The 18,913-nt window shown below is 36.0% G+C and overlaps 2 protein-coding genes across 5 annotated transcripts in view; one reads left to right on the forward strand and one right to left on the reverse strand.

The window, feature by feature from the left end:
- The window catches only part of LOC117990052 (furin-like protease 2), a 298,563-nt gene extending 296,606 nt beyond the window's left edge, over positions 1-1,957 (reverse strand). For both annotated transcript variants that reach the window (XM_034977494.2, XM_034977492.2), the window contains exon 1: positions 1,702-1,957. The gene's annotated coding sequence lies outside the window, so the exon portion shown is untranslated. The remainder of the gene's footprint in view (positions 1-1,701) is intronic.
- A 1,287-nt stretch (positions 1,958-3,244) lies between these two features.
- On the forward strand, positions 3,245-18,893 carry Scamp (secretory carrier membrane protein). Of its 3 annotated transcripts, XR_011237779.1 has the most exons (9): positions 3,245-3,455; positions 3,528-3,629; positions 4,467-4,613; positions 8,274-8,478; positions 9,897-10,155; positions 10,931-11,048; positions 11,734-11,899; positions 12,594-17,641; positions 17,801-18,893. XR_011237779.1 is itself a non-coding variant. In XM_069504410.1 (8 exons), the coding sequence occupies exons 1-7, from the start codon at positions 3,399-3,401 to the stop codon at positions 11,887-11,889; spliced, it is 1,044 nt and encodes a 347-aa protein (XP_069360511.1). In that variant the 5' UTR covers positions 3,245-3,398; the 3' UTR covers positions 11,890-11,899; positions 12,594-18,893. The 3 variants fall into 3 exon arrangements, 2 of the variants coding, with proteins under 2 accessions (XP_069360511.1, XP_034833403.1); XM_069504410.1 differs by having other exon boundaries at positions 12,594-18,893; XM_034977512.2 differs by having other exon boundaries at positions 4,467-4,604; positions 12,594-18,893.
- Positions 18,894-18,913: the final 20 nt, after the last annotated feature.

Consider the following 18,913-nt stretch of genomic DNA (forward strand, 5'->3'; position numbering starts at 1 on the left):
CATTTGGGGTGTTAAGATGTTAGTGCACCCCCTTACCCCCCCTTATATAATATATATTCAATAGTAACAGTATAGTGAAAGTGAATTCTAGTTTATGCAGTAGGTATTTCATTGCCTCCTTTGAATATAAATGGCATCCCACCAATTGTATAATATAATACCTGTTCTACAGGTTTCCAAAGTTTCCATAATATTAAGAATGTCCTTTAGAAAACAGGCTTGTTGGGTTGTACCTACCGTGTCATTCAATATCATTGCTTAATACATTCAAAAAATTAAGTAAGAACTTAATGTTTAAAATATTCTGAATACTAAATAAATAATTTAAGTAATTCCTATTATGAAACGAAATCTGCTTTCACTTTTGAAAGTTTTTAAATGTGAATTTATCCTATTACATTCAAGAAATAGAAATAGAAATAGAAATAGTTTTTTATTTGCCAGAATGTGGTACAATTTGGTCTTAAATCTATTTTGAGCCCTTGACATTCAACCAATAATTTGGTGTGCAACTTATTATAGTAACTACATTATCATAGAATAATAAAGTGTGAAAATTAACAATCAATAATCTACTTAACTTATTTATATTTAAATGTATCTATCTAGAAAGTACCTAATGTTAACAATATGATTTTATTCAAATATAAAAAACCCCTGTCAAGTCAATAATAATTATTAAAAAAAAAGAAGTATACATGTTCTTCAGTTAAAAAAATAGAAATAACAATCTTAGAATAACACCACAATACTTAAGGTCATATCCATATCAATGGGTCAGTCATATCAATCATAAATTATTAAATATAAACATTTTATCCGCCTCTTTAAAATTAAAAAAAAAGTCACTTATAAGGTTTTAGATACTCCTTAATTGAATAGTAGCACTTCTCTAATAACCATTTATTTAAGAATGATTTAAGTGAAGGCAGTGACATTACTTTAACATGGGGAGGAAGCTGGTTAAATATGGTTATTGCCATGCAATATGAATTATTTTGAAATAAGCATAATTTTATGTGAGGCAGTATCAATCTGTCTTTGTGTCTTGTTCGTTTTCCAAGTACATCTCCATGTCTGGTGAAAAGATCAGGGTTCTTTTTTACAAAAAAGCACATTTCCTTTATATAAATACAAGGCAAAGGGAGTATGTTAAGGGACTTAAACAAGGGTTTGCAACTATCCTATCCTATATCTATCAAGTTTTGCTATAAGTACATACTTGATCTTCAAAACAATTATATACCCATGTTATGTGAACTGTAATAAATAATAATTAATACTGTAAGTTGGCTACTTCCCCTATATCAAGACCAAACAACTTTCGCCTTAATTTGACCTCTGATATCGTGGCGCTCGCGCAACTCCTAAAAAACTAGGCACTAAAATGACTGTTGTAACTTTAAACACTAATATGTAGGTACCTACCAAGAAGCTAATATTAGGTACCTACTTACCTACTGTGCCATTGCACAAAAATTTTTGGCCACTGTGTGCTGACAGAGTAAATATTATGTTCCTTGATTGGTTCCTTGGTGCTGATCAAACCCTTGTCTAACCATCAACCAATTTTTTACGAAGTTTTTTTTGAGTCCCCACGGCTTTGGACTCTAAAATAAGTGATAAGTATTTGCTACAGTATTTGTTACAAATAAATAAAGTGAATAATAAAAAGGAAAAGACCATGAAAAGACCACTCACCGTTTGTTTTCACACCAAATCCCAAACAAAAAAGCTGTCACTCTCACGTTAGAACACAAAACACGGATTTATTCACCTCTTGACATCTGACACGGTCCGTTTAGATACAATAATCACGAATACGTGCCACTGTGTAAACTTCGAAATAAATTATCGACTTACAAACAATAATAATAAACTCAAAAATTAAGAAAATCGCTCGCAAATAAATTATACAAAACGTAAACAGCTCCCAACTTTGACAGAACAATCTAAACTGACAAGTGCTGACAAGTGACAAACGAAACCATAGATAATATGAACGAAACACTCGTGCGGTAGAATGACAGCTACAATGTCATGATCGCAATCACCTGTGATTGGTTGATCATGACATTGTTGGTTGTATGTCATGATCGCAATCACCTGTGATTGGTTGATGCTCGCTCACTATAATGATTGTAGTTGTAGCCCTTTTGGTAGTTAATAAATCAATGCCTTTTGTAGCCAATAATTATTGTAATAATGCTGAGTAATAATGATTGCTTAGAATGATTGATGAAGGATGTACGAGTTCGACTCGCTGATTACTGCAGTTGCCAGTTGCCAACCCTGCCAACCGCATACATTACTTATTTTCGCCTTCACTCTTGCCTTCACTGCTATGGGAACGTAACAGTAATTTTACATCATAACTCATAATAGTTATGTGGAACTGGAATTCAGAGATTAGAGAAGTCAAAATCTAAGCCCCTATTATTATGGTCATTACATTCTGGCCGTGCAAATCAGTTGACTCCTCTTAACTAGTAACTCTTAATCAGTTTGTAGCTGGATTTAGCAATGAAATGTACCTAGTTGCCAGAGCCAGCTGCCAGAACCGGAACAATTATTATTAACCAAACTTAGCATGTACATATTTAGGGTTCCGTACCTCAAAAGGAAAAACGGAACCCTTATAGGATCACTTTGTTGTCTGTCTGTCTGTCTGTCTGTCTGTCTGTCCGTCTGTCTGTCAAGAAACATACAGGGTACTTCCCGTTGACCTAGAATCATGAAATTTGGCAGGTAGGTAGATCTTATTCTTATAGCTGACATTTGAGGAAAAATCTAAAAAACGTGAATTTAGGGTTAGATCACACAAAAAAAATTGTGGTCATGAACTAATAATTAGTATTTTCAACTTTCGAAGTGAGTGACTATATCAAGTGGGGTATCATATGAAAGGTCTTCACCTGCAAATTCTAAAACAGATTTTTATTTATTTTTATGCATAGTTTTTGAATTATCGTGCAAAATGTTGAAAAATACGACTGTAGTACTGAAGCCTCATTGCGTGAGCCTGACTTGCACTTGGCCGGTTTTTTATATAGGTAATGCTGAACAAACTCTTGCTTATGTTTCATTTCTTTTATTTCATACAGTTTCCGTTGTTGGCACAGAAATGAAAATCCGTCACTACTGTACTAATGTTACCCGTTTCTACTGTACTACGACATGCAACCAGCGATATCATATTTATATTATTCGTCTGTGTCAATCCACCAATCTGTCATTATCTGCAATTATCTGTCACTTCGTCACCATTATCAAACTGTCAATTTTGTGGATTGATTAAATATTTATTATCATTTAATGCTAAAAATACAGTGAACGAGTATTTATTTTGCGCTGCGTAATCCTAATAAAACACACAGTGGCGTAGTTTAGAATAAGGAATGTCGAAATTCGAAGATAATCCATTTAGTGATCCAGCCATAGACAATCCCTTTGCGGTGAGTAAATTTTCGCTTACTAAAATCTGTTTAGAGATAAATCTCTAGCGTAAACTACTTAATTTATTGCAGGATCCAGCTGTGCAGCAAGTTGCTAGAAGTACTAACAATGCCACGAGAGGTCTCGATGACTATAATCCCTTTGACGGACAGCAAAATGCAAATCAGCCTTTGGTGAGATTATTAGTCATTTCTCGATTAATAGTGGGTTGATAATGCGACCCTATTTATTAACGATATCGCTAGAGACGTGTGATAATTGATTTACATATATTGTCTTTCTTTTACATGATTCAATCGTTTTTACAAAGAAATTTCATATTGTTTATAGGACTCTTTGTTGTACTTAGCTACAATACAGTAACTTGCAGGAAAGTCTACCTCATTTGCCTTAGATATATCTTATTGGTATAGGTATCAGGCTTTTCATTTAGTTAAAGTTATGTAGAGTACAGTACTTAATACAAGTTTAAACATGGCTTCACATGATTGCAAGCACCAGAATGATTTCAAGAAGTTTATTTTCAAGATTGAATTAAATAAGCTTCAAGGGTGGTCCAATATCATTCAATACTGATGAGTAATTTGTAACTTTTATTATTCTTTATCAAGAACTATTGTTAAGACCAGTTTTCCTAGCACGCTGCCCAGCACTATCCATATAAATGAATATGCGTACTCTTGAGATTGAATTCTCTGTGCATTGGAAACAACCCATCTTTGAGCAATTTCTTCCAAAATATGATGTAGCTTGAGATCATGGACTAACTTTATATCAGACTAGCTTATGCTCGCAACTTCGTCCGCGTGGACTTAATAAATTTCAACTCCCTATTTTACCCCGTTAGGGGTAAAAATCCTTTCTTAGCGGATGTCTACATCATAATAGCTGCATTTAAAGTTCAGCCTCATCTGTATAGTAGTTTGAGCTGTGCATTGATAGATCAGCCAGTCAGCTTTTTATATATTTTATATTCTAGATAATATTTGACTTTGGCTTTTCTGCCCCAGCCTGCCCAGCAACCCACACAGCCGGCCATCATGCAGGCAGTGTCTCCCCCACCAGTCGGCGGCGGACAGTACACACGGCCGAGTCAGCAACCACAGAGCCAAGCACCACCACCTAACTTCACCACAGCTGACTTTCAAGTATGTATTGTAGTGTATCTGACAAATTAAAATTCGACAAACGTTTAGGTGCACATAAACATAAATCTTAACTAAAATTACCACCCATGTAGAGTGGAGAAGAGATGTTTACAGTCAGCCAATCAGAGTTTTAAAAGTTCACATTATCTATTAACTGAACACATCTCTCTGCTCCGCTTGGATAAAGACTGAGCCTTAATGAATTGCTCTTCCATAATATAGGTCTAATTGTATTGCTCTCCTATAATGCTTTCTGCAGAAAAAGATCACTTGATTAGACCTATCAATTCAGAGATTGTACATACAGCGAGACTGAGCAATTTTAAATCCAATGTATCATTGTTTGGGTACATAATTATGTTTCAATATCCACATTTAAGGTCTGGTATCCACCAAAACAGGCGGTCAGATATTAAAAAAATATAGATATTTTAAAATGCGGCTAATTAATCGAGGTATGTCTATGTACGCGTTTCATACAATACAATATGTACAATACAATGTAAAAGCACGAAACAAGCTTAAAATCATTGGTCAGATATTTGTTTAGCAGCCCATAGTTGATGTGATAATTAATCAATAAATTGATTGGTCTGCTGAACACACCCCATTTTGGTGGATACTGGGCTTTAAACCTCAATGCAACAGAACTATATGTCCTTATGCAATTGGCTGCAAAGTAGAAAATTGATTTTCCCAATTAAGACTTGGCTCTTTGAATAAGATATTTTAATGAGGAGTATTTGTTTTGGTATGCATGCTATTAACACACTTTCGGTTTTCTTTGCTACCAAACTTGCACTAAAGGAGCTAAAGGTAAACACCCTTCACTTATTTTTCGTGATTATTAGTCATTTTAATGTTTTTATTATCTTTGCATGTATTATTTCAGTCTTTACACTTATCTTTTCGTATAAAGATTTCTTATCGCACGTTATCTATGCCACTGTCGCCCAATAATTTTAACAAAGAAATCAAAACAGTACATAAATATCATTATTAACACTCCAATGTAGGAAATACCAGAATATTATATACCAGTCTCTGATCATCATCAGTCTCTCATCATGTCCCTGAAACAAAAATGTCAGATTCACAATTTTAGGATTAAAAAACCACCCACCAAGTGCGAGTCAGGCTCACGCACCGAGGGTTCCGTACTACAGTCGTATTTTTTCGACATTTTGCACTATAAATCAAACCCTTGCATAAAAATAAATAAAAATCTGTTTTAGAATGCACAGGTAAAGTCCTTTCATCTGATACCCCACTTGATATAGTTATTTTACTACGAAAATTGAAAATACTGATTATTAGTTCATGACCACAATCTAATTTTTTTCCCCATTGTGTCTGCTATTAGACCTACCTACCTGCCATATTTCATGATTCTAAGTCAACGGGAAGTACCCTGTAGATTTCTTGACAGACAGTCAGGCAGACAGACAGATAGACAACAAAGTTATCCTATAAGGGTTCCGTTTTTCCTTTTGAGGTACGGAACCCTTAAAAACAGCATAATAATATTGGCTTCATAATTTTAAAATATCACCTAGCAATCTACATAAATTAATATTTGTATCTGTATAATTCAAATTGACTTCTGGTAAAACTTTTAAGTTAGCCTATAATCAGTACCCTTATTATAAATGCGAAAGTGTGTTTGTTTGTTGGTTTATTGGTTTGTCCTTCAATCAAGTCGCAAGGGTGCAACGGATTGACGTGATTTTTTGCATGGGTATAGATAAAGACGTGGAGAGTGACATAGGCTACTTTTTATCCCGGAAAATCAAAGAGTTCCCACGGGATTTTGAAAAACCTAAATCCACGCGGACGAAGTCGCGGGCATCAGCTAGTGAATAAATAATGGAGACAATTTGTACTTAACAAAGTGAAACTTTTTCATCACCATGATAATAATATTACTATGATGACTGATTTATATCATTTATCTACAATCAATCAGTTGTATGTATCTAAAATGTGTGCATAATAGTATGCAAGTAGAATGTGATCATCGTTATCTTACATTGATCCTACTGTGTAAGAGTCTAGAGTTCTTTAATGTAATCTATGCGACATCTACACACACACAGACTAGTTGACGCGACGGCAATAAGTAACTATCAAGCACTAGCTTATGCTCGCGACTTCGTCCGCGTGGACTACACAAATTTCAAACCCCTATTTCGCCTCCTTAGGGGTCGAGTTTTCAAAAATCCTTTCTTAGCGCATGCCTACGTCATAATAGCTACCTACATGCCAAATTTCAGCCCAATCCGTCCAGTAGTTTGAGCTGAGCGTTGATAGATCAGTCAGTCAGTCAGTCAGTCACCTTTTCCTTTTATATATTTAGACTACTAAATTAGGTCGTATAGTGAATGTAGAACTTTGATTTCGAGACCGTGGGGTATACAGCTAGACGTAATCGGTTCACATCAAATATTTAGAGCTTTTTTCCACTGTATGAGACTAGAAATATTATGGTTATTGATCGCAGACCTAGTAGCACGCGTCCGTACTGATGGTTTATGGTTTTTTCAGTTAATTCAGTTGTACTTTTAGCTCTAAACTGAACTACGTTAGAAGGTCTAAGTTCTAAAAGCAGTGCAATCCTTTTCTGCACAGAATATTGATTTAAAATGAAAATTAATTTAATTATGAGATTTTGTACAACTGAATTAACGAAATGGGTATAGTATAATAATCCATGCTTATTATTATAAATGTAAAAGTGTGTTTGTCTGTCTGTCTGTCTGATAGCTTTTCACGGCCTATTCGTTTAATGGATTTTGACGAAAGATACAGAGATAACTTGCATCCTGGGAAAGAACATTGGTTATTTTTGTGTCCTGGAATATCAAGAAACTCTTATGTCTCTAGTAAATAATAATTAATTATTCTCAGGTAGATATATTTTTAAAATCAACTTTTGTTTGCAAACCGACTTTTTACACTATCTTGACATCCGTAAAACCGTCTGTTTGTCGTAGATTACATTGCCCACACAAGGCATAAATGTGTCACATTATAATTTATGTTTTGCGGGAACAATTTACTATTTAAGACCATGAGTACAGCATCCTTGTTCCTTCATATTTTGTATTAGTGCCACTTTAACATTCGTTTCGGTAGAAAGTTGACTTTGGTTTCGTTTTAATTTAAGGTTTAAGTGCATGTGAAACATACAAATGATTTGATTTAAATATAAAAAAATATTAATTGGTCACAATCTCATACTAATATAAGTATAGCTTTTTATTCAGAGTAGCAATGTCAAATTGTTGCCCTTTGCAACATCCCAGCCATGCTGTATATTGTGTCAAATCAAATCAAAGTGTATTTCTGTAAATATTTTTGCAACATTTATCTATGTAAATAAAAAACTTTTTTAAAAAAAAAGAATATTAGCCATGTTAAATGACTAATATTCCCCTTTCCTCTCCAACTTAGCGTCAGGCTTGTGCTAGGAGTAGGTAGGACAATATTGCAACGGGCGGGGTTTGAACCGTCGACCTTTCGGTTTCAGCCCACTCCATTACCGTTTGAGCTATTTATATAAAACATCGGCGAAAAATCGTTTCAGTTACTCTTCTAACATTTTTTTTTTTGGATTTTGTACAATATTGACTGTACGAAGTTATGACGCCTATTGAAATCGAAATACAGAAGCGGCAAGAAGAGTTAGAAAGGAAAGCGGAAGAGTTAGCGCGGCGTGAGGCGGAGCTGCGTGCAGGATCCGCCGGCAGACGCAACAACTGGCCGCCGCTGCCCGCCTTCTGCCCGATCCAGCCCTGCTTCTACCAGGACATCAACGTCGACATCCCGCTCGAGTTCCAGAGGATCGTGCGACATCTGTACCACCTGTGGATGTGTGAGTATTAAAGATGGGCGTTATTGGCTATTTACGGCAACGGTTAATCAACAGTTACTTAGTTTCAATACCGATATTGTTAACCGTTGCCGAATATCGGTATCAGAGTTGTGTTTCAACTAATTTAATATGCGCAACGCGCAGCGGTTTCCGTAGTAGTAACTAAGCTAGCTGCCGTATCAATACCGTCTGTATAGCTAGCGCGCGCATATTCACTAAAATAAAACCAATTTTACTTTCATGAATATCGTGAAGTAATCACAACCTTAAGTTCATAGCAGTAAAGTTTAATTTGATCATTGACATAGGTCAAACTATAGTGGACGCCTGCACGAATAGTTTGCCACAGTCCAGTTAACCAAAAACATTTCATGAAGATTGATAAACCAAAGAGGACCTTATCTCTATTACTCTAAGGCTAACTGTATTTAGATTGACAGATCAAAGTGTAATGGACAAGTACTTGTACAGTTAAGCCTTAGCGTAATAGAGATAAGGTCGACTTTGGTTTACCAAGTTCTTAGTTACTAAGCCGGTAGCCAATAACCGCTCCTTCTCAGCTTTCAGTGAAAGAAAGAAAGAGAAGGCATAATTATTGCGTTTCTAGTTACCAAAAAACCAAACAATGCATTGTCAGTTGCCAGTTGGCAGTGTTGCGTTGTCAGGTGGTTCGTCATAGATGATAACTGAAAACCGTTGCTAGCTACGACAATAACGCTACGGTACGCTATAGGCACGGCAGCGGTTTTCAGTTAAGTTAAGCTATAGCGGACACATGTCTAGTGAGTATATAAAGCTTCATTTACGCCAGAGCAACTTAGTGCCAAATTGTAGGATAGTATTCACATCGTACAATAATTTAAAACGTAGAAAAAATCGTCAGCAGGCTGTTGTCAAGACACAGAAGGAAAAGGTCAGCCGAAACTACTTTAGGAAGTAGTAGCATCTTATGGGACACCAGAGATGGTGGAGTACCAAGGTGCGTCCCCAAGGGATGGAGGGGATTGCCTGTTCACGATAAAAACGAAATTTCATTCCTGTTCTTCTCACATTTTTCCTTGAAATTATGGCATTCAAATGTTCACTCCTTTTTCTTGATCGAAAAAAATCGCTGTGATATATTCAATGTCCATATTTTCATAATTTTTTCAAACATTTACTACTCAATAATGTAAATTTATTACTTGCGCTTTTCACAAAACGATTTTTGACTAAAACAAACTTTAAAGTCACAGACAATTATCACTACCAGGTACAGGTATAAATGCGAAAGTATGTTCTTTTGTTGGTTTGTCCTTCAATCACGTCGCAACGGAGCAAGAATTGCGTAAAAATCCACGCGTACTAAATCGCGGGCATTAGCTAGTTATTAATATAAAGTACAACCAAAAAATAACTCGAACATTTTTCTTTCACAGTCCACTCGTTGGTCCTAGCAATGAACATAGTTGGAGGCATGGCCTTACTATTCTCCGGCAAGGGTTTCACAGTGTTTGGGCTCTCGATACTGTACTTCGTGCTGTTGACGCCCTTCAGCTTCATCTGCTGGTACCGGCCGATATACAAGGCGTTCAGGAGCGACTCCTCCTTCAACTTCATGGTGTTCTTCTTCATATTCCTGTTCCAAATGATCATCACTCTGGTGCAGTCTATTGGATTCAGCGGCGGAGGCTCTTGGTAAGTTATTTGGCTAAATCATAGGCATAATTGAACTTAATTTATTTCCAGCTTTTCTTAGTAGAATCTTCTTTCTGGACCGGTGGTAGAGTCTGGCTGTGTCGGTTACTCTGGTTGTGCTGATTAGATCACGTAAAGAGGCTCCACTCTCTCCATCGCCCGCTGAGTGACTGAACTTTCTTATGAGGCCCATAGTTTTTTGACGATCTCCCTAGCGCCTTGGTGAGCGCTGTGGTATTATAAATGGGATTCCCGTCCTGGGTAATTTGGGATTTTATAATATTTTTTTTGTCTTTGGTCTGGTCTGGTGGAAGGCCAGGGCCGTGGCTAGTTACCGCCAAGCGACATTTTAGTACAATGCCGTGTAGAAACTGATGAGGGGTGTGGGTGTAACAAAAACTACTACAACCCTTCCAAGTTAGTCGGCTACTATCTCAGACAGCATTATCACTTACCACCACGTAAGACAAAGCTAACTTGTAATGAAATCCATACTTGTATTATAAATGCGAAAGTGTGTCTGTCTGTGTCTGCTAGCTTTTCATGGCCCAACCGTTCAACCGATTTTGATGAAATTTGGTACAGAGTTAGCTTATATCCCGGGGAGAGACATAGGATTTTTATCCCGGAAAATTAAAGAGCTCCTATGGGATTTCAAAAAACCTAAATCCACGCGTATGAAGACGCGGGCATTAACTAGTTACAAATAAATAAGTGACTATGTCTCGAGCTCTCAAATGTTGGTGATTGTTAATGTAAGTCATTTCATTTCCAGTGGTCTGATCACGAGTATCGAGGCGTTCGGAGAGAACGTTGGCGCAGGGATCGTGACTCTACTGGTCACCATTGGCTTCATCACGGCGTTGGTGGCAGATGTTATGCTTATGACTAAGGTATCTCTCAGAAGGCCTGAGCAGAAAAATAGAAATCATTGAGGAAAATTAGTGGAATTATAATATTAATTTACCTAATACCCAATAAAAGACCTAATGTGTCAACTGTCGTCTCAAAAGTACGATTTTAGTCCTTAATTTAAAAGTGAATCGTATTTTTGACATAACAATTATTGATAAATCATTGACAAGAGCTAAAATGGCGAGTTAGATAGTAACATTTTTTATTGCAATAGGTACTATATAGAACCTATTGCAATAAAAAATGCAAAAGTAGCACCTCCAGAGCAAGTATAGTTCTTGTCAGGCTACATACATAATGTGTTTTTCATACCTACCTACTCTAACTGATATAGATATTATAATATTTCAGTACGCTTAGTATAAGATTTTACGTCTCAACAAACGTTGCTAGAATTCGAGAGTCGAAACACAATACCGTCAAGTAAAATGGACCTCAAGAGCCTTGAATTGAAGTCAAAAATTCAATGCTACTGATTTTAATTTCGCAACGTTTCCGCTCGGAGCGCTGGCTGTATATGTGAAGACAAACGAGCTTTAAAACTAGGCAGTGAAGATCCAGTTTACCATAACGCGGAAGTTTTTCGACACTCGAATACTATCAACGTTGGTGAGACATAAAATCTCGTACAGATTATGTTAAATTGTTTATTAATAATTCCAGGTACATCGTATCTACCGGTCGACGGGCGCGTCCATCGCGAAAGCGCAAGCTGAGTTTTCAACGGAAATTCTTCGTAACCAACACGTGCAAACCGCTGCCTCGAGCGCCGCGGCCGCCGTCGTGAACGCCCAGATTGCTAATGCCAACCGATACTGAGCTATATGAGGTGAGATCCTTCATATTGTAGTAGTAGTTGTAGTGTATTTAATTTTTATTATTACTTTGTTACTACAATTTTGGTATATAAAAAATAAAAATAAATAAATAAAAATTGTAAAATCCACCGACCAAGGGCTAGAACCCAGAGCCGTGAAGCTAGCTACAAAAAAAAAAAATATTGGTAGAACTGGCCGGCAGCCTCGAGCGCTGCGGCCGCCGTCGTGAATGCCCAGATTGCTAATGCCAGCCGATACTGAGCTATACGAGGTGAGATCCTTCGATCCTTCATATTATAAAATCCACCTACCTAGGGCTAGAAGCCAGAGCCGCGAAGCTAGCTACAGGCTGCGGTCTGGTCTACCAATAATTTTTTTTTCGCGCGGCCACCGCCAATTCGCAGACCGCTAATGCCAACCTATACTTAACAATAAGAGGTGAGATCCTTCATAATATAACCCATCTCCCTAGGGCTAGAATCCAGATCCATACCCATCCGTACCCATATCAAAATTAGAGGGGACAACTGATGCTGGAAGGGCGTTCCATATCCTAGCGTTTCGAATTAGAAACGAGGAAGTAAATCGCTTCCTTCGTACCCGTGTAATTTCGACTACATTCGGGTGCAGACCTTTGCAATGCCTTGCAGTCCCTGTTATTAAATATAAATAAGGACTCACAAAAAAATATTTCTCATTTTCCAGGTACAAGTGGATAAGATATTTAAGCAGCATTTAATTTGTGCGAGAGTACATAGTATACAAGCGCTTTTCAAAATATAAATACACTCTATTCAGATTCAAAATGAATATATTCTTGAATTATTGTTTTTGTAAACACGCGCGTTCTACTCATTTTATGTCATATATATACTAACAGAGATTTAATAATAATTTAAGACCTTTACAGCCATTAGACTCGTACCTAACTTAAAAATAAAATGACTTCGAAAAAAAGCTTGTTATTAATGTATGTATTACAAAAATAAACATTTTGTATTTTTGATGTTGTAAATAAAACCCTTCTTTCTTTGCAAAAAAATACGATATTTCATTATGTTTAAATTAATAGTAAATATACTGAAATTAAATATCATCATTATATTCGCCTCATTAAAGATTATGTATTTTTTTTATTTAGAAGCTAATCGTTTATTTTATTACTAGCTTATGCCCGCGAGTTCGTCCGCGTGGACTACACAAATTTCAAACCCCTATTTTACCTCCTTAGGGGTTGAATTTTCCAAAATCCTTACGTAGCGGACGTCTACGTCGTAATAGCTATTGGCATGCCAAATTTCAGCCCGATCCGTCGAGTAGTTTGAGCTGTGCGTTGATGGATCGGTCAGCTTTTCCTTTTATATATATATAGACTTAGGATTTTTTTATATACATACATCAGATAAGTATATCAACATATTATTTTAATAGATGACATATTTATGAAAATAAAACCAGGAAAGGAAAAATCTTTAAAGTTTCGTCACTCAGAATTATAAGTAAATATTACAATTTAAGAAGTAATTAATATATAATAATGCCGTTTTGCCTAGATTTACCGCGTTATAAACGTATAGCTCCTACATAAAAAATAATACATTTAAGTCTACTAAATGATAATTCATAATCATAAGTAGAAATAACATTATAAATCATAATTTATAATCTGTTTTGCTAACTTCGATAGATGGCGATTTTTGATGTTCTTATCTTATGAAACTTAAGTAATTAAAGAAGTGAATTTTAAGTTGATCGAGCCCCAAACTGCACGCGCCGCGAAAATGCGGCTGATGCCTCTGACGCCACCTGCATTACTTAGATCCAGCTGTATGGCAGGTTAAACTTAATTAAGTCACGTGAGGGTTACCGTTATCTTTGACCGCCAATAAAAAGCAAAATGGAGTGCATGACTCAGTATTTACAACTCCATGATGAAACGTAAACCATGATTAATTGTGCCACCAATTTCCCTTTTATTGACGATCAAAGTTAATAAGTATAACCTTATGCCTAATTTCACCAAGTAATTAACCATGGTTTAGTTGAACATTCTTTGTATCTCTTCCAGTTGAAAATCGCGTGTCATCTGCTAAAAGGGACAGCATTATAGTGTTTAACCGAATGAGGGTTAAATGCTTGGTGAAATTAACCTTTAATTTAGCTAACCGCCTGTCAAGTATAGTGTCCAGCAAACAACTTGAACCTGAAGCGGCGTAGTGAGAGAAAGTTGGCGAATCCAGGAAGCGAAATTGGACGTATTAACCCGTAGACGGAGTAAAAAATCTAGACAAAGGAACGTTTGCTTTCTCATTCACACTAAAAAGAGAGCACAGATAAAGTTAATAATGTGATAAACAGAGACGCAGACGCTAACCTATTTTTTGTCCCTTATCGTGTAACCGATTTTTTTCAAGGAATACAACTTTAGTTGCAAAACAAACTTTGAGAATTCGTGGCATCATTCTATTTCTCATTAGTTATTTACTTGTTTTCACATAAAAAACGTTTAATACGAATGTTGTTGATCGGTTAATACAAATATTGACTACTAAACAATGGTAATTGTCGTGTTATTCATCGTTGCGTCGGGCTATCGCTATCTCAGTCGCGGTTACACAGTACCTTCTTTAGTCTAGATTTTTTATTCAGTTTACGTATTAACCAATTGCGTGCACGCGCCATTCTCCAGCCAGTCAGTATTTGCCGGGCACTGTAAATGGACCTTAAGCGCCTACTACTGCTGACGTCATCCCATTTTCAATATTATTATAAATCGTCAAGTTCGGCGCGTGCAGTCATTATTATCATAATCACGACCAACTTTATAAATTATTTCTACGGCCACAACGTCGTACGGCTGTGCATATTTTAATTTATAACTATAAATTATTTTATACTCTTTGATTTATTGAACTAACTAGGTCTCTCATAGTAATGAAAGTGACTAATGCTTTTGAATCTGGCAACACTGAAAGCTATTAATTAAAATAAAAAAGCTAGAATCCAGAGCCGGAAAATAACCATTAACATTTTTTTTTAATTTCGAACATTTCGGCGAAACATCTGGTTAGTGTTGCCAGTTCATTATTATGTCGATTCGTAAGATCATAAACCCTCTCCTATATTATTATCTTTATTTTACCACATATGGATAGTGTTCAAATATGCGTAATAAGTCAAGCTTAGCATTATCTTTACATAATATTTTAGGTACTTCACCGCTATGACAACACGCTATTTAAAAGTTTAGTTAATGCTTGTTATAACCACGAGCTTATCGACGCTTTAAATTTCATGCCATTAAACCGATTCACTGCACCATTGCACCACTCCGCAAAAATGGTAGAACTCTATTTTCAATAATAATATATTATTGTACGCGGCAGAAAGTAAGGTACATCGGGCCTTTAGAATGACATTTCAGCTTTGTAGAGCGTTGTCTTTGTCACTCATACCTATATGACGTTTTATCGGTCTCAACGACAGAGACAATGCTCTACAAATCCGCTATCTCCTTCTAAAGGTCAATGTACATTATTTTCTGCGGCATACTGCATGTGTGTATAAAACTTTGCTAAACATGAGGCTTAATAACCTGTCTCTATTATCCGTATCTTAACTCTATTAAAAAAATATGTACACAGATTAAAAAGGCAAGTCATTTAATTATATCATTGTTTATGCTTTTTGTTTATATTTCTATTTGTATGCAATAAATCCGACAATATTTTTAGCGTTTTCATTTGGTCAGTTATTTAGATCGTTTAATTTCTTTCTATAGAATGTATAACATTCCATGGGCGTTATTGTAAATATTGGTGAACGCTGCGCCCCTTCAAAATTTTTAACGTTTTTGTCGATGTTCGATTTTCAAATGTAGTATGGTGTTTAAATGTGAATTTATATTTGTATAATCGGACCGTTTACTTAATTTTGATGTTTCCTAGGTGTGACTCCTTGCCCGTTTTTGACTGTTATAATAATAGATCATAATATTAGATGCACAAGACTTCAACTGTTTCGATGTATAAAATAGAGATAAGGTGACAAAAGTAACCATAGACAAGGTACGGTACGGTACGTAAATTATAAAGTTATAGAAGTTTTTATAGTTTTCGAAAGATGACTAGTTAAAACTCTGTAAAATAAATCCTTTGTAAAAATCTGTAGTAATTCTATTCGATTTCAAACATGGAGCTGGTCTATTTTAGCCTGATTTACTATTGAAACTTTTTTGTTATTATTACAAGATTTGACGACAATCATGCCTTATGGGAAAGGTAAGAAACCATCGATATAAATGACAAGATATGCCCAAGCGAACAAAATTTTTCACGGTTTTGGAACCAAATAAATCAGCGCCACCTCTTAGATACTAATGAACGACCCGTTTGAAATCCAGACGTCACTGAGGTTGCATTGGTGAGTCGGTGGCATTTTGTTTGTTCAATATCCCTGTCCGTACGAAGTAATATATAAGTCAATGTAAGAAACGCACTTGCCTAGAAGATTAAAGATTCCTTAAGTTATATTATGTGGCAGAAAACACGGACGCCGGCAGGGTGTTCCAAATCTTAGCGTTTCGTATCAGAAACGTTGAACAAGAACGTTTCGTGCGAGAATATTGGATGTGAACCACAAAAGGATGCCAACACTCACCGCTTCCCACTGTTCTGTAGTAGAAAAGTCACGCGGGGCGTGCACTCCAGTGCGGCGAGTTACGGTGCGGAATTAATTGAGTATTTTACTACTGAATTTGATAAATATTATTACTTTATTATAAACTAGGATAAAAATAATGACCTACGCTGATAAAAATATTAATGTCCAACAAAGATTTACAAAGTTACAGGCATTTTAATTTTGGAGTGGGAGGGTCTTCTATCCCTATCTCGCAAAACGAAAATTTATATGAAACCGCACGAAGCTACTATGGCATTAGTCAAAATGACGTCATAATTCTATATCGCTATCTCTGTCTAATCAGAAATATTCAAATGCTCATAATTTTTTTTGTTATTTGATCGATTTATTTAGTTTTTTCAGTTTTCGTCATTATTTTTATCCTAGTTTATAATAAAGTAATAAAAAAATTGGGTATTTACCCAATTTTGCAGCGCGCGCTTTTATGTAGTTCTATAGTTCACAGATTTTGCGGAACGCACGGAAATTTACCGTGGTACTACTCGTGCGCGATAAGTTGAGACTCGCCTGGAATGCAACCCTCCGCCAGCTTCCCCTGTAACTTCCCCTCAAGCTCCCGTGTTGTACTGTAGACAACGGCATTTTTTTAACATTTTAGTCTCGTACTTGCTTACACGTCACGCAACGACGACGCGCTCCGATTTTTGTCTACAGTACAACCACGCGTCTGTGGCGTCACCGTCCCCCAGGTCTCAACTTATTGCGCACGAGTAGTACCTGCTAGCTCTAAAGGAGGAACAAGATAGTGAAGCTTTCGAAAACTATCATCATCATCGAAAACATATCAAACTATTTTGGGATGTGTAAACTGAATTAGGGATGAAGAACGCTGAGTGCTTAAAAACTAGAACAAAAATTGTCTGAACTTTTGTTCTTGCAAAGCTCTCGAAAGCTATCGTCATCGGAAATATCTCAAAAGGTTTTGAGATTGTAAACTCGAATTAGGGAAGTGCTTAAAAACTAGAACAAAAACTGTCTAAACTTTTGTTCTTATGTGAAGGTCTCGAAAACTATCAACATAATCGAAAACATGTATGAAACAATGGAATGTGTAAACTCGAACTAGGGATGAAGAACAAAAGTTCTTAATAACTAAAATTGTCTAAACTTTTGTTCTTAATTTGCTTGGATGAGAGGATTGACATAAGACTTGAGGACTGATTATTTCTATGAAGGTATTTTTGTAGAATATACGGTTGATCTAAAAGACAACAAATACGTTAAAAAATATCACTTTGCGTACATTGGGTGTTGATCGATAAGCAAAAGACAATATTTATAAACTTATAACAAGTACATAACATTAATTGCAATAAAATATTTATTCCTCAGCTTACACAAGAACTCTTACTGAATAATTCAATTAAACTGACCTAGGAGTGTCTTTTGCATCTATGGAGTGCACACCACTGGTTACTACATACAGTACCCGGCAGAATATACTGTACATCGACCTTAAGAGAGACAGCGGTTTCGTAGAGCGTCGTCTCTGTCTTTGAGACCGACAAAACGTCACATAGGTATAAGTGATAGAGCTCGCGACGACGCTCCACAAAGCCGCAATCTCATTCCATAGGTCGATGTTCAATATTTCTTACCGGCGACTTTAGGAACCATCCACTAATAAAGTCGTGACTTATTTAATATGCGTGTATGCCTTACCCTAAACTTTAAAAAATAAATATTCAATTTAACTATCACTTTGTCATTGGTTAGGACAATATTTTAATTCTGTGCGCCGAATCACGAATCTACCTACAAAGTAGAAACGCTTGCTTACAAGCAAAATAGCAAAATACATTTCAAAATCTGGGACAGAGATATACTAACATACTTATTATAAAATCTGTTACAGCCAAAATACATTTAACTGAAACAATCAAAACTAGTTTAATTTTTTTTCAGTTTAATGTAGTTTCAATACGCGGCAGAAAGTAATGTACATCGGCCTTTAGAATGACATTTCGACTTTGTAGAGCGTTGTCTCTGTCACTCCTACCTATATGACGTTTTGTTGGTCTCAACGACAGAGGTAATGCTTACAAATCTGCTATCTCCTTCTAAAGGTCGATGTACATTACTTCCTGCCGCTATATATTTTCCTTGAATTATTATTCAGCGTGCAGAATTTATCATCTATTTATGTAACTATCTGGGCCTAGTATTAATGTAAGTTATTGTGAGACCGTCCTTACCCAGATAATGGTAAGCGAAGGCGTAGTTATACCTAAATATTTAACTGTTTTGTAACGATTAAGTCATGTTATGAACTTATAATTAATATTAAATATAGTTTCCGAATTGTTGTTTTATTTATTTAC

Source organism: Maniola hyperantus, chromosome 17 (genome assembly GCF_902806685.2).
Source record: "Maniola hyperantus chromosome 17, iAphHyp1.2, whole genome shotgun sequence".
Lineage (NCBI taxonomy): Eukaryota > Metazoa > Arthropoda > Insecta > Lepidoptera > Nymphalidae > Maniola > Maniola hyperantus.